The 16,360-nt window shown below is 33.8% G+C and overlaps 1 protein-coding gene across 1 annotated transcript; it reads left to right on the forward strand.

Moving 5' to 3' along the window:
- Window positions 1-6,772: 6,772 nt before the first annotated feature.
- Window positions 6,773-11,142, forward strand: LOC123908744 (3-ketoacyl-CoA synthase 2-like). The gene is made up of 2 exons (XM_045959463.1): window positions 6,773-7,425; window positions 10,179-11,142. The coding sequence occupies exons 1-2, from the start codon at window positions 6,787-6,789 to the stop codon at window positions 10,944-10,946; spliced, it is 1,407 nt and encodes a 468-aa protein (XP_045815419.1). The 5' UTR covers window positions 6,773-6,786; the 3' UTR covers window positions 10,947-11,142.
- The last annotated feature ends 5,218 nt before the right edge of the window (window positions 11,143-16,360 follow it).

The following is a 16,360-nucleotide window of genomic DNA, read 5'->3' on the forward strand; positions in this document are numbered from 1 at the left end:
TCGAAGTTGTTAATTTCAGCCCTTCTTTCTAGAAACTTGTGAATGGGAAAGTAACGATCTAAGAACTTCCGCTCCAGCTGTCTCCAAGTCTCAATCGTTCCGGCGGGTATCGTGTCCAACCAATCTTTAGCACGGCCGGTGAGAGAATGCTTGAATAAACCTCAGTCTTTTGTCCGATTCGCTCACCCCCGGTGGATCGGTATAGTCGCAGGCTTCATAGAAGTGAGACAAGTGTAAGTTCGGGCATTGAGCTTCCGATCCTGAATAAGGGTTCTCTTTTAGGGCGGAGAGGACCGTGTTCTTGATGTCGAATGAGACAGGATTCGCCGGCTGAAAGCCTTGATTTGCCAACGCGTCATTGTCTCTTCTCCCATAATCACCAAGAGTACGTCTTTGTGGTTGAGGAACCGGTGGAACGTGCTCTTCTTCCATTATGGCTGAGATCTGTCCTTGACAGTCCGGTGTGCCACCTAGCAAAGCTTGTTCTCTTGAAGCTTGAGCTTCCCTTGTTGCCTTCCGAATTGCGCGAGCTGTCTTTTCAATTTCGGGATCGAACTGTAGCTCAACGGGACCTGTCCTCCGCATGCACAAGGAAACACACAAGTAGAACGCTCCGGTAGAAAAAATATCAAACAGAAAAATAAAGAAAACACAGAAAATATGAACACTATTGCCTTGTCGAATCAATCACAATCCCCGGCAACGGCGCCAAAAACTTCATGGATAATTTTCGCAAGTGAACGAATTACCACGTAGTAATAAAAATATCGATCCACAGAGATTGTGTGATTAAACTAGTCGAATAGTGCTCATAAACATTATGCAAGAAATACACATAAATTGGGGGTATGTTGAGTGATGAATTGTTAGAAAACGTGCTTTGATATAATGGAAAAGCGAGGTAGAATCATCGGAATCGCCTAGTCTATAGCTAAACCACATGCAATCTACTATATCATAGGAATCTACTCAAGTGTTCACAACTAGATCGACAAATTAGTGAATCGCAATCTCTTGTCAAAATCCACTCTATTCGTTGTCGATACTCCCCCGATCTCTCGGGCGGAAGCTACCTACAACGAATGATATTAACGCGCGTCAATCGTTCGCTACACTCTATGTCTCAATCTCTCGACCGGAAACACTCGAGCGCTCAATACAATTCAGTTCAGAAATTAAATCAATACTCTCGCACGTGACCTAACTCGAAATCATTACAACACTAATGAAGGATTATAAAGCATTAAGCATCGAATTGCATTAAATCAACACTATGAACAGAGTAGATTCTTACACATATAGCAGATTACAACTGATCCATCTACATCCTAGACTATCCTAGATCCTACCTCCAAAGAAGCTTAGCTCCTCATCTCCCTTCGTTCGCGTCCTAGCTTCAACGTCATGGCTTGTGAATCCATGCTATCGATGTGCTTGGAGCTATCCTCTGGAGTCTTGAATCCCAATCTTGAAGTTTCCAAACCCAGAATGTAGATCAAATTTGCAGAATTTTCCAACCCTCCAACAGAATTATGCAGAAACCATATATACTGAACGCAACCACGCCGCGCGCTAGATCTATCACGCCGCGCGTGGTTGCAGATCCATCAACTACGCCGCGCGTGATAACGGTATCACGCGGCGCGTGATCAAGTCAGAGAGCAATCTTCTTCTTGAACAAGGCTTCACGCCGCGCGTGGTCAGGTATCCCGCCGCACGTGATCAGAGTGAAAATCTTGGCTCCCTGTGAGCTCCATCACGCGGCGCGTGATGGGCTACGCCCCCAGCGTAGTGAAAAACATCCATTTCCTGCAATTTTTCCTGTTTTCTTGCAAAACAAGTAATCAAGCTTATGGTTAGATTTCTCTTATATTTATTGCTAAAAACCTACTAAAATGCATCCAATGTTGCTAAAATAGGCCTGGATTAGAGAGTGTGACGATTCGTCATCAATCTCTTTTTACAATTAGACTCGGGATTAATAGGGCCACAGATATCTGAGTGTATCAATTGCAGTTTCTCACTAGCTCTCCAAGGACTTTTCTTTAGCATTGATTGTCTTTGTTGTTTCCCTTTCATACAACTATCACATTTTTGCTCAGGTTCCTTCACATGCGTTAGCCCTTGTACCATCTCTTTATGTGTCAAGACATTGATTCCTTTGAAGCTCAAGTGTCCATATTTTTGATGTCAAAGTTGAGCATCACGACTATGTGCTGCCTTGAAGCCATTTGAAATTAAAACTGGTGCTTTGATTATATACATTCTATTCATAGACATGTGAGTAAACATAATCAATCCATTTTCTTCATGCTATACTTTATAGGTATCATTCTTGAAAACTACTGTGAGATTTCTCTACTGCAATTGCCCTATGCTTAGCAAATTATTCTTAAGGCTAGGAAGATAATACACATTAGTGGGAACTTGAACTTACCCTGCAATACACAGTTTCAAATTTCCTTTGCCAATAACAGCCATTTTTGAATCATCACCCAATTTGACTGAATCTTTGAAGGTATCATCATAATCAAACAACCAATCTTTATTTCCTACCATGTGATTGCTGCATCCAGAATCCAAGAACCAGATTTCACACTTACTATCATTGTTGCTTTGGATTGCTTTAGTTTCTTGAGCCATGAGCAAGATTTCCTCTGTTTCATCAAAATCAGCATAATTCGCATTGTCTTCTTCCCAATTTGGGCATTCTGATTGAAAGTGACCTAGTTTGTGACATTTTTAACATTCAACATTTTCTTTATTGAATTTACCTCTGCCACGTCCTCTCCCTCTGCCACCATCTCTACCACTGTTAGGACCACCACGTCCTCTCCCTCTTCCACCATTGTTACTCATCTTTAAGACCTGTTCTTCATCTCTTTGGCCTTTCATTCTTTGTTCATGTACCAACAAACTACTTTGCAATTGATCCACAATCCAAGTAGTAACATCATTCGATTCTTCTATAGAGCAAGCTACATAATTGAATCTTGAAGTTAAAGAGCGCAAAATCTTTTCAACTACGTTACCTTGTGTCATGACTTCACCATGCATCTTCATCTTGTTGATAATGGTGAGAGTGCATGAGAAGTAATCATCAATTGATTCTCCAATCTTCATGTTCAAGGATTCATATTCCTTTCTCAATGCCTGCAACTGTGCTCTTTTCACTTTGGTTGACCCTTGATACTTCAAATGCATAGAATCTCAAATTTCTTTGGTTGTGTCTCGAGAAAGAATGGTTTCAAGAATTGTTCGATCAATTGCTTGAAATAGATAGTTTTTTACTTTCAAATCTTTCAATCTACTTTCCTCTGCAACTTTCAATTGCTCCTGCGTTGCATTCACAGGTGCACTAGTTACTCCATTCTCAATAAGATCTCAATACTCCTTAGATCGCAACAAATTTTTCATAAGCATGGCCCAATGATCGTAGAAACCATCGAATCTTGGGATAGAAGGTTGCATGTAACTGCTTGATTCAGCCATGGAAGCTTGAATCACAAAGCTTCAAGTTTCTTGTAACAAACTTTGGTTCTTTGTGTAATTAACTTTGATTCTTTGTGTAACTAACTTCGGTTATTAGACAAAGATGGGTTTTGGATCGCTTTCAACTGGTATACTAATACCAATTGTTGGAGCAAAACGTGCTTCTCATTCATTATTGATAACAATACATGTCTTATATAGGTCAGGCAACAATACAAAGCACACACACGAGCCAAGCACGCAGGCAAGGCCTTGACACACACGCGCGCTAGGCATTACTTTATGCTCACGCAACACAAGTCACAACACTATATACATAAGAGAACACTACAACACTTATACAATAGAGACTCCTAACAAGTTATGCTAAGACAGTTATGCTAAAACAGTTATGTCAGATGTAGCTTGTGAACCAAGCAACCCTTCAATCTTTCTCAGGTTCTGTTTAAACATGAACTGAGTTCGTTACCCACATAGCAAAAAAATATTTTAGTCATTGTAGAAGACGCGTGAAAAATGGTGAGAGCGCGAAAAGAATCCCTCAATATTTAATTGGTTAGATCATAAGTTGTGTGGTCTGTGTGGATTGAGGGGTCTTTTAATATTTTCGAAAAAACGCAATTAATAGAATAACGGGCTAGATTATGGGCACATCTTTTGTGAGCGGGATGAGATCAATGCAGGGCATGGTATTGCAAGGTGTGAGACAAGAGGAGAATTCTATGTGCACCACGTATACAAATCACTTGTTAAATAATCTCTTTTATTTATTTTTTTTCCCTTAAGTAGGCAAATGCATTAATCACTTACCAACACTAGCAAAATAAATGCAAGTATATCAATAGTTGGATCTAGCACGTTGGAACTTCTACCTTAAAGATAAATAAATGAAGTGTTCGAGATTCGAACTCCTGCATAATATATGTAATGTCCCTACCAACTGAAAAATATGTGTACCCCTTTAATTCTTGTTTAATGCAAGTCTGCAGCTGGCAATTTTAATGCAACAATTAATATATTTTTTCAATGACAAAATATGAAATACTTAAAGGAGAATGTTAACTTGTGCCCTTAAGGGCACATGTTAAGGAGATAAATGTGGAAAAAATTTATTGAACTTGTGGTGTATTAAATTATCTAAACATTAAATGTTTTGTATCATTAAATACTATATTTCTATTTTTAGGTAGCTTAACATGTGCCCTTAGGGCACAAGTTAACATGACCCATACTTAAAATTAACAAAGTTGAGACCAAGTACACAAGTTTTTGACAAGTACATGTCCAAAATCTTTAATTCTATCAGTCCATTAATGGAAGGAATTGCTTAAGCTAACTAAGGATAGATAGAAGGCTTTCAACATGCTCGTGCTCATGAGGCCAATGAGAGTTAATTTCTTGAAGAAGCTAACTAAGGAAATTGGAGAGTTTAAAATCATCATCTGGTGACCTTTCTTCGCTTCAACTTGTTTGCGGTGGCTGATTTTGGTTCAACCTCAGATAGGAGATTCGAGAATATATAAAAATCACTAAATCAGGCAACACATGATTAGTTGGTTCGGTGGTGAATGTTGCTGGACTTAGTCGGAAGGATTACGGTTCGATCCACCGCAATTGCGATCGAGAGGGGGCTGGAATCACGTGATGCCATAACTGACCCCCGAATCAGATTAACCAGTTTAGTGGGCCGGATACTGACAGTAAAAACAAAACAAAACAAAAAAATCAGGCAACGTGAAAACCATTGCCTGTTAATCCTTTTGGTAACGGTTTTTCTGCCGCTGGCTAAACTCAACAAAAATGTTGTAGTGAGTTGACTTAAAAAAAGGGATGAAATCGTAACAAAAAAATATTTAGAGACGAAAATTTGCTAACATTTTTTATAGAGATTAAGAACTAAAATTTGAGATTTGACAAAAAAAAAACTAAAATCTGAGATATTTAACACTTATTTAATACTTTAATATTTAACAATTTTCTACTATGATGTATATTTGAAAAAACATTTAAAAATTATAGCAATAAATGTTAATATTTTTTATAGTCGCTAGATTTGATTTAATGGTGAGGGATTTTAGTAGTATGTTAGAGGTCCTAATTCGATCTTCATCTCCGTTGTAAAAAAAAAAACAAATATTTTAAACACGAAGACAAAATGAGTAGTATTTTTATATTCAATGCATCTCCCTGATATTTATGGCGAAGGCTAGCGTGAGAGAGGAAGACATATCTCTCATTGGTGGGTACTGACTATCAACCATCGGATGTGTTGAAAATTATTAAATGGTTGGGATGAAGCACAGGAAACCTATTGCTACAGTACAATGAACAAGTTTTTAATGTTTAATAAAGTATTATTTTTACTTCAATAATCTATTTCACTTAAATAATAGTACCGTACAGTTTTTTAAAAATTATTGCTCCATACTTTGAATTTGTGCAACAATCAACATCAACAACAGCAGAATCAAACCTTCTAAATCCAGTTTCCTCCATTTTCAAAAATTCACAGTGGGGGTATCACCATCATCATCATCTTTTTCTTTCTTTTTTTTATCTATCATTCCCTTCCTTCATCGAACAATCCTTCTACCTCGATCTCGATCTATCTCTTCTCCCAACTTCGTTCCACGCAGATCTGGTGCGCGTGGATTGCACGCCTAAATTTGTTTTTCTACAAACGACTTGAGAAACAGCAGCAACTCGATTTACAAAGCTTGAGTGACCGAGTCACCGAGTTAGAATCACGATTCGAGCAAATCGTTACCGGCGAGAAGAAGAGTAGTAGTCGTGGTGGCTACTAAATTTGTTCTAAACCCAGCACTTACTCAATTATTAAAAACGAATATTAGATTTTAGATGATGATAAATTGTTTTGCTTTTATGAGTTTTAATTTTTTGTCCTATTAGTGTTTTTCGATTTGGATCTGTGAGGGAGAAGGTGGTGGTGATTGGAAGAAGATGAAGATGATTTTGCTTGCTGTATTGTTTTTTTTTTTAATCATTATTATATTATTATTATTCGATAATGGATGGTTTTTTATTCATGGAAAGGTGTTTTTTTTAAAAAAAAAATAATAATATTATTTGCTTTTACCGGATTCACTTGTTATAACAGGTATTTTCCTCTCTCCAGTTATCAAATCTCAACCGTTTAATAATTTTCAACAAATCCAATGGTTGACAGTCAGTACCCACCAGTGAGAGATATGAACTGCTCTCTCACGCTAGCATATTACAATTTTCTATAAATAGGAAGGCTCATGGGCAAGACCTATGACTCATCCAAACATCATGAGTATGTTTACAATGCCATTCCCTTTCATAGCTGAATCCAACTCATCTTTCCTCTCTTTCATTGGAGACTTTCTAAATATCCAAATATTATTCATGTCTAGTAACATTAATTCACTTTTACTATGTTGTTCCTTAATAGTATCTATAGTAACCTTTTACCTAAAGAAATGCTCAAAAAATATATATCTAGTAGATTTTGCATGTTATAAACCTTTTTCTACAAGCATTTGTAGTAAGGATTTATTTATAGAAACATCAAGATGTGGAGGACATTTTAAAGATGAAAGTATAGATTTTCAAAAGAAAATTATGAGTAGGTCTGGATTTGGTGATAAAACTTATGTGCCAGAATCTTTGTTGGAAATTCCAGCAAATATTTGCACTTTTGAAGCAAGGAAAGAAACAGAATCAGTGATTTTTGGTGCTATTGATGATCTTTTGTTGAAGACAAAAATGAAGGTTGATGATATTCAAATTGTTATAACAAATTGTTGTATTTTCAATCCTACACCTTCTCTTAGTGCTATGGTTGTTAACCATTACAAAATTAAGCATCAAATTTTAAGCTATAATTTAAGTGGTATGGGTTGTAGTGCTGGACTCATTGCCATCGACCTTGCCAAACAACTCCTACAGGTTAGATAATTTTATTTTTTTTTGTTTTCATTTATGTCATCTACTTACTCTTTTGGCTAATATATTAAAATTTCGTCTTTTTTTTTGTTGCAACCAAATTAAAATTTATTGTTATGCTTGCAGATAAATTGAAGTAAAATATTCATTACTCCATATTTTTTTTTTTTTTTTGAAGACCATTACTCCATATGTTATTAAGTATAGAATCTGATAGACTAAATCAAAAATTAGGGGGTAATCTTGAGCAAATTTTTTTTTTTATTAAATCATTTAAAAAAACATTTTTTTTTTCTTGAAAAAAAAAAACAAAAGTTTTTAAAATGTACCCTCACAATTTAAAATGTTCTATTAATTTAAAATATTCCCTTTACCAATTTAAAATGTTTTTTTAACCAATCAAATCTCTCTAATAATTGAGACTTTTTGTTTTTAGATTTTTTTTTTTTGAGAATAAAAAACGTTTATTTTTAAATAAAAAAGATTTAATAAAAAGAAACATTTTTTGGTCAAAATTACCCCCTCACTCTTCTCTCCTCCCTTCATCTACTTCGAACCAAACATGAAATAATTTCCTTCAATTACACGAGCACGGATCTACCATGGGGCAATGAGGTCAACTGTCCAAACTTGCTTATTATTATTATTATTATTATTATTATTATTATTATTATTTAAAATTAATACTTAGATATTTTATACATTGTGACTCCGATTATATGATATTATTATTTTCACATAGTCTATTCATAACACTACAACAAACTATTAAACTAATTAATACTTATATATTATTGAGATTTACATTTTTTTCTCTCCAATTTTAATTATGTTTTACCCGTGTGCTTGTACAATAATTTAATAATTAATTAGTGTTATATTTTTTAATATGCTAGAAATGAAAAATTGTTGTTTAAAATATAACATTTGAGAGAAATTATAAACCACTGTTATATAAATTTTTATATCTTCTACATTTATATGTCTTTGTAAAAGTTTTTATGGTATGACCATGATCCAAACTATTAAATTTTTTAGATCTGTCCTTGATTAACCATTTCTTATGCTAAAAATAGTATTATAAAATGTAACCAAAATATTCTTAAAATTTAAGGGAGGGATGAGTATGCAGTCTCTAGTTCTAAATATGTCTATCAGATTACCTCTATTTATATCTTTTTTTGACAATACCTCTATTTATATCTACGCACTATTTTTAATAGTATTGGACGTGATATTTTGAATGTATGTTTATAAGTTTGAGATACAGTCCTCAATTTATAAGACAAATTTGTGGGGGTTTCGTTTTTTCATGCCCCCGAACTTCCAATTTTACCCCTCATTGATCAGGTAGTGAGTGTTTAAAATAGCAAAAAATAGAAAAAATAGTTCGCTACTTAAATAACAAATACAGTTCACTACTTAAGTATTGAATCTTATAAAATTCAAATTTTTTTACCACCCTCACACCTCAATCACCTCCTATATTTTTTTTTTAATGAAACACCTCTCAAGAAAATATTTTGAATGAAACTATATGAGCGAGTGATTAAAACATGAAAAAAGAGGTTTTAGTTTATAGAATTCTACGGTGTGTGTGTGTGTGATTAGTCGATACTATTTCACAACCGCTTCAGTGGCCAATCAAAATATAGTTTTGGACAGTGGCCAAATTTTTATAAGGTTTACTATTAAAGTGCAAATTGAATTCGTATTCTAAGTAGCGAACTGAGTTCGCACTCTAAGTAACGAAATGTTTTTTTTTATAATATTTTCACTCATAGGAAGCGTGATAGGTGCAAACGTTAGGTTTGAGATTAAAAAATTCATTCTCTAAATCTCTACTTAAAATACAAACTAAATTTGTAACTTAAAGCGAGCGGGATATTTTGATAATTTAAAAAGACGAAAAAAAAAACTATAAAGGGCACGAAAAGGAATTCTCCGGAATTGTTGGTTGGAGTTATGTCCCATCCAAATTTTTTAATTACCGTATATTATTGGACTATACCTAAAACTATTACTACCTTTGTCCCTAATTATAAGATACTGTTTTACAAAAAGGTACTATTCATTTACCTTGTTTTGACCGTATTTTTTTTAAGAATACATAAATATAAATATTAGCATATAAGATCTTGTTCAATTTGTTTTGATGAATATTTTTAAAATATTAATTTTTTATATTTTTTACTAATAGACGATTAAAGATACTATTAGTTATCAAAATTGTGCATTGACGTACGTGCAGTGGTCAAACAGGGTCTTATAATTATTAATTAGGGAGTGAGGTAGTAACAGTGTATCACAAAAATTCTGTAGTACTATATGATGTAAACACATTTGGTAATGCGATGCCTTTATTTCTTATAGGTAAACATTGTCCGATGCTTTAAATGTAAAATCAAGATAACTCATCAACATTAAACATCACACAAACAACTTTATCTTAACCAATGAATGCTCCATAAATGTTTTCTCATAATTAGTACTGGTAAACAGTAAAGAAATATACGCACATCGGACAAACACTGAGAAGTCGACACCAGTAGTACTTTGAAAAAATTGAATGTGATCATATGTGTCATATATTAATAACAGGAAATAACACTATCAGACTCCAGACATGTCTTCAATCTGAAGTGCTGATATTATATAATTCTCCAATTTCTCTCCTTGTTTTTTTTTTCTCATAATTTCTTAGCTACCCTTTAACTTTTCATTAAATCCATTTTGTTTTTCTTCATATTTTATAGGTACATCCAAACTCCTATGCCTTAGTTGTGAGCACAGAAAACATCAACAGTGGATGGTACCTAGGAAACAACAGATCAATGCTTGTTTCAAATTGTCTCTTTCGTGTAGGTGGAGCAGCAATTTTACTCTCAAACATTTCCTCAGATTCACACCGTTCAAAATATCACCTTAAACACATTGTTCGTACACACAAAGGTTCACAAGATAATTGTTACAATTCAATTCTTCAACAAGAAGATGAAACAAACAAAATCACAGGAATATCACTTTCAAAAAACTTAATGAATGCAGCTGGTTTCGCGCTTAAAGCGAACATAATGACACTTGGAAAATCAGTTTTACCTTTACTAGAACAACTTAAGTATGTTTCAACTCTTTTAGCTAAAAAGTACTTTAACAACAAAATGAAGATTTATACACCTGATTTTAAGTCATGTTTTGAGCATTTTTGTATTCATACTGGTGGAAAAGCTGTTCAAGATGAGATACAAAAAGTGCTTGGATTAAGTGATTGGCAAATTGAGCCTTCAAGAATGACACTTTATAGATATGGAAATACTTCAAGTAGTTCTGTTTGGTATGTTTTGGCTTATTGTGAAGCTAAGGGAAGGATTAGAAAAAGTGATAGGATTTGGCAAATTGCATTTGGGTCTGGATTTAAGTGTAATACTGCTGTTTGGTGTGCATTAAGGAATGTTGATCCAATTAAGGAGATTAATCCTTGGAGTGATGAAGTTCAAGATTTCCCTGTCAATGTTTCAAAGTGATTAAGTGGTGTTTCTATAATTAAACTTTTTTTTAATAGGTAAATGTTAGTGATTGGTGGAGTATTAATAACAGTATATTAATGAATAATGTGTTTTAGTATGTACTAGAACTTTGACCCATGCGGTGCATGGATCTAATTAGCTGTAATATGTAACAATAAAAAATAAAATACAAAAATTCTAAGAGCATTTTTAATAAGAGTATTATAGGGAATTTCATGAACTAATTATTCTATATTTGTTTATGTGCTTATTTTATATTTTATATATTTTTTAAATAATTTTGGAACCCCATCGTTTTGTTTACTTATTAATAAAAATTGCTGATAACTAAAGGTTAAAATATTGATGATAATTAAAGGTTAAAAAAAATTAAAGACACAATCAAGAACATAAACTTAAGTAGACATCCATAAATAAATAAAAATTGTGATTAATTCTGCCGTTCAAATTTATTGAAAACAGGGTTAACATATTAGGATTCCTAAATTCTTTCATAATTGAAGCACATGTTTTAGCGGTTGAAATGTTTTATTGTAAGTAAGGGATGCGGGTTCGATTCCTATCGTAAACAAATCTGTATTTTTTTAATATAAAGCTGCAATAAAAAGAAAGAGAAAATGAGAGGGGAAAAAATTTGATTTAGGGTTAACTTATGTTAGCATGCTTATAATATAAGAGATAAGAGATTATCGGTTTTTAATTGTTTAAATTGTGCAATGAAAATTGATGGTGCTTAATTATCGTATGAAATCTTTCCTATGAAAGTTGATGGAGCTTAACACTTTGTGGACATAATTTAAATCACAATTGGTTTGCTAGTGCATATTGTATCAATTGATCATTGGTTAATATTAAATCTGCAATGTTAAAATCAAAATACTGAATGTGATTAGTGACATGACCATGGTTGTGTTTGGTTGTATTGCAAAAAAAATTGATATAGCAGAATTGAGTTTGATAATAACTTTCCAAATTACACGTGATAATAACTTTCCAAATCTCACATGATAATTATTCTCTAAATTTATGATCCGGTAGAAAAAAATCATTGATCAGGAAAGACATAAAAATATTTTGTGATGAATAATATAGTCAACAATAATTTTGATATGATATACTTTTAAAATCGATGGTGCTTATCAATTATTGCACATAATTTTAATCATATTTGGTATACTTGCCATAGTGGTTGAAAATATTGCCTTGCATTGAAGGGTTGTAGGTTCGAATCCTAGTCAAGACAAAATTGTATTATTTTTTAATAAAAATTGCAAGATAAAATGGAGGGAAAATAAAGAAAACAAATTAGGGTTTAGGGTTTGCTTGTATACAAGCTTATAATATAAAAGATATGTGAATGGTGAATGATTTGTTATATATCTTATTTAAATATATATTAGTATATTTGTTGAGGTGAATAATTCTGATAAGTTTATAAATAGTGTTTATTATTTTTTTATATTAAACATTATTTGTTGGACCTATCAAAATTACCTACTTCGGTGGTGTAGCGATATATATATATATATATATATATATATATATATATATATATATATATATATATATATATATATATTCAAATAAGATGTGTACTTGTGATTTGTTCTATGGGAAACTTTTTCATTTATTTTTAGTAACCTTGGTGAATGAAATGATGTTTTAAATATATTTGGCTCCCACACTATATACATAACTAAATCATATTTTGTTTCTTAAGTCTCTGGTTTTAAGAGAAAATAAGTATAATGTATTCCTATTTGCAAAATTCAAGTCCTTAATTAAAAGTGAGATTAACTTTCTTTTTGTGGTTTGAATTATCCGGGTGTCACTTTATATGGAATTGGTCTACCGGATTAGTTGTCTTTAAATTGAATGCTGAATTTTCAAAGAAAAAAAAAATTATGATCTTGTATGAATGGAAGAGCATCTATTATGTGCAATTGTGCATGTTGGATAATCAACGCACTCAAACATGTATGTTATTGGATTACATGAGAAAGATTAGATCTTAAATTGTTATTTCAATAGATTAGTCTCTAACTTTCAATGGAGGGATACTACGAGTTCACTCCATAAAAATAGAATAAACGATATTAATTAAAATGCCTTAGCCCAAAACAAGTAATTAACTATCAATCGTTAGTTGGTTCAGTGGTGATTGACGCTGAACTTGGTAGGAGGACCACGGTTCGACTGGTGGTAAAAAAACAAAAAAAAAAACAAAAAAACAAGTAATTAACTCAACAAATAATTGAGTAATCAAACTAGTGAAAGTTTCCATTCAAATTTAACTTCATCAGATTTTTTTTATCAACCATAAGATTTTATTTGAGAAAACACATACATACTCGTTGACTAATACAATAACCTATGTCTCTTTAACCAGACCAGCTGTAGATTTGAATTGATCTTGGTTGTCAACTATTAAATCATCAGTAAAATTATTCAAAGATGATTAGATGAAGGTGCAATGCTAACAAATTTTAATTGGATGAATGAGATCAATTTTTTTTTTTTTTTTTGAAAATTTTGTATCCAGTTTAAGATTTATTAATATGTGGAACATCAATCGTACTATCAACTAACAGGAAGTTCAATTAAAATCAAAATTTTATTAATCTGTGGCGAAAAACTAATTTGATACAAAAAAAAACACCGAAAGATTCAAATTTGAGACCTGAAAATAAATTAATACAACTTTGTCTAACATGAAAGAGTGATTCAGGTAGTGCATGGTACACAAATCATGAAAATCAGCTTGTAAGGTGTGAATCGTCTCTACTTTATAAACACATATTCAGTCATGGCCTGATCAGAACTTGATAACAGACGGTCCAGCGGATCGTGGAGGAGGCTCTGCTATTATCTTAGAATTGAGTTTTGGGTCTAAGTCATCCTTACAAAATCAGCTTGTAAGATGAAAATTGTCTCTACTTTACAAACATATATTCAGACCATCTCATAATCGATGTGGGACTTCTTAACACGGATGTTACAAAATTCATGGTTTTATTAAACTTTCAATTCAACAGCGAATTTTTAAAACTAATATTCGTTATAATATTATTCATGACTTGTACAATATATATATATATATATATAGACACACCACTTCAACCTATTAAATATGACCAATTAATACAAATAATTGCATTTTTTTTACAGTAAAAGGCTTATCTCATTTCATTCATAATAATATCGTAAATACATGTAGGAATATCGATAAAATTATGGAAACTAGCTAACGATGTAGCCGCCCCGGCAAGCCTATGAGCAACTTCATTTGCTTGTCTCCGGATGAACTTAACATGAGAGTTCACAAGAGTAGAAGCTAAAATAGTTCTACAGTCACCTAAGATAGCTCCAAGATCAGAAAAATAGGTTCTTTTGCTATAAAGACTATCTACTACCCTTTTGCAATCCATCTCAAAGTCTATGTCGTGTAATTGTAGGTCCACCGCCCATTTTAAAGCCTGTAACAAACCAATGGCTTCTCCATGCTCCACATCAAGAATAGGTTCTACTCATTGTGTTATGGCAGCCACAAACCTTCCATAGTCATCCCTTATACACATACCAATACCCACTTTGTTATGAGTAAGGGAAAAAGAAGCGTCTACATTGCACTTGTACCTTCCATGACTTGGCTTGACCCAAATCATCTTCTGCAGGGCTGTCTGAACAGTGTTGGTTAGAGAGCGGATCTGTTGTGCATCGCGCCAGCTTGTTATTAAATGTCTAGCTCGTTCTACCACAGTTTGGTCGGAGTCGGTGATATTATCCCATACTTGATTATTTCTGCGCTTCCATATACTCCACACCATCACACTAAAGAATTCTTGCTGATCTTTGTCTAGTCTGTGCAAAACTGAGAACAGATTATCATCAATATTATTATTAGTATTCAGACCTGCATTTACATGATTCCTTAGCCCTGCTCGCTGCCAGCAACGCCTACTTGTCATACACATAAACAGCACATGCAAGATGTCTTCTTCTGCGTCGTTACAAATAGCACACTGCACCGGACATTGTACACCGCGGCTATTGAGTCTCTTGCGCGTTGGTAATACGTTCCGACCTATACGCCAAAGAAGGTTCTTCACTTTTGGTGGAATTTTCGCGCACCAAATCTGATTCCAATGGCCAGCAACGTCGTATCTGTCGTGACTGCCTCTAATGTTAACACAATATTTGTAAGCGCTGCGTACGGAGTAATTGCCATCTTGTTCCAGCTTCCACACTAATTTGTCGTCACTCACTGAAGCAAAGAGAGGGGTCTGCATAATTTTCCTGACAATACTACTATCAAATATGTCACATATTTTGGCAAAGTCCCATGATTTTGAGTATGGCAACATGAGATCTTTTACTGTTGTAATATCACCAACATGCTGCATATCAGAAGGTATGGGAATTGACATGCCTTCCTTGAGCCAATTTTGCTCCCAAATACTTATGTTCTCTCCGGTACCAATGCTCCACTTACATCCTCCTTGGACAACTGACTTAGAACTCCATATACTCCTCCAAACATAACTTGGATTATGGCCAATGCTTGATTCAAAAAAATCACATTTAGGGAAGTATCTAGCTTTGAGAAGTTTAGTGATTAAACTGCTTGGTTTTGTGACTAAATTCCAGGCTTGTTTACCTAGCATGGCAATGTTGAATGCTTGAAGGTTTTTGAAGCTCATACCTCCATAATCTTTGCTTACCAGAGGCGTTCCCAAGAGAGCCAGTGTAATCCGCGGCCATTGTTACCACTATGACCCCACCAAAATGAGTTGAGCATTTTTTCTATTTCATCAATAAGAGTACTTGGAAGAAGAAAGATGCTCATCACATAAGTCGGAATGGATTGTAAAATAGATTTAATCATAATTACCCTGCCTGCTTGAGAGAGGTGTCGACTACTCCAAGAATTTATCTTCCTCCAAATTCTATCCTTGATAAATTTGAAAGTTGATTTTTTACTCCTACCAATCATGGAAGGTAAACCAAGATACTTACCAGTACCAAGCACTTGAGTCACTCCGAGTTGATTAGCAATAGCTTCACGCACTTCAGCGAGGACATTTCTACTGCAATAGAATTCAGACTTCTGGAGGTTGATGGCTTGTCCAGATGCTGCTTTATAAACAGAGAGAATATTCTTTAAAACAGTTGCCTCATTGATAGTTGCTTTGAAGAATAAGAAACAATCATCCGCGAAGAGAAGATGAGATATAACAGGCGCATTTCTACAGATCTTGATACCATGTAAATCCCCTCTATTCTCAGCTTGTCGGATAAGCGCTGACAACCCTTCTGCGCAAATAATGAACAGATACGGCGATAAAGGGTCGCCTTGCCGTAACCCTCTGCCAGGTATAACAGGCCCCACCATGTGGCCATTAACAATGATT

Source organism: Trifolium pratense, linkage group LG2, assembly GCF_020283565.1.
Source record: "Trifolium pratense cultivar HEN17-A07 linkage group LG2, ARS_RC_1.1, whole genome shotgun sequence".
NCBI classification, from domain to species: Eukaryota; Viridiplantae; Streptophyta; class Magnoliopsida; order Fabales; family Fabaceae; genus Trifolium; species Trifolium pratense.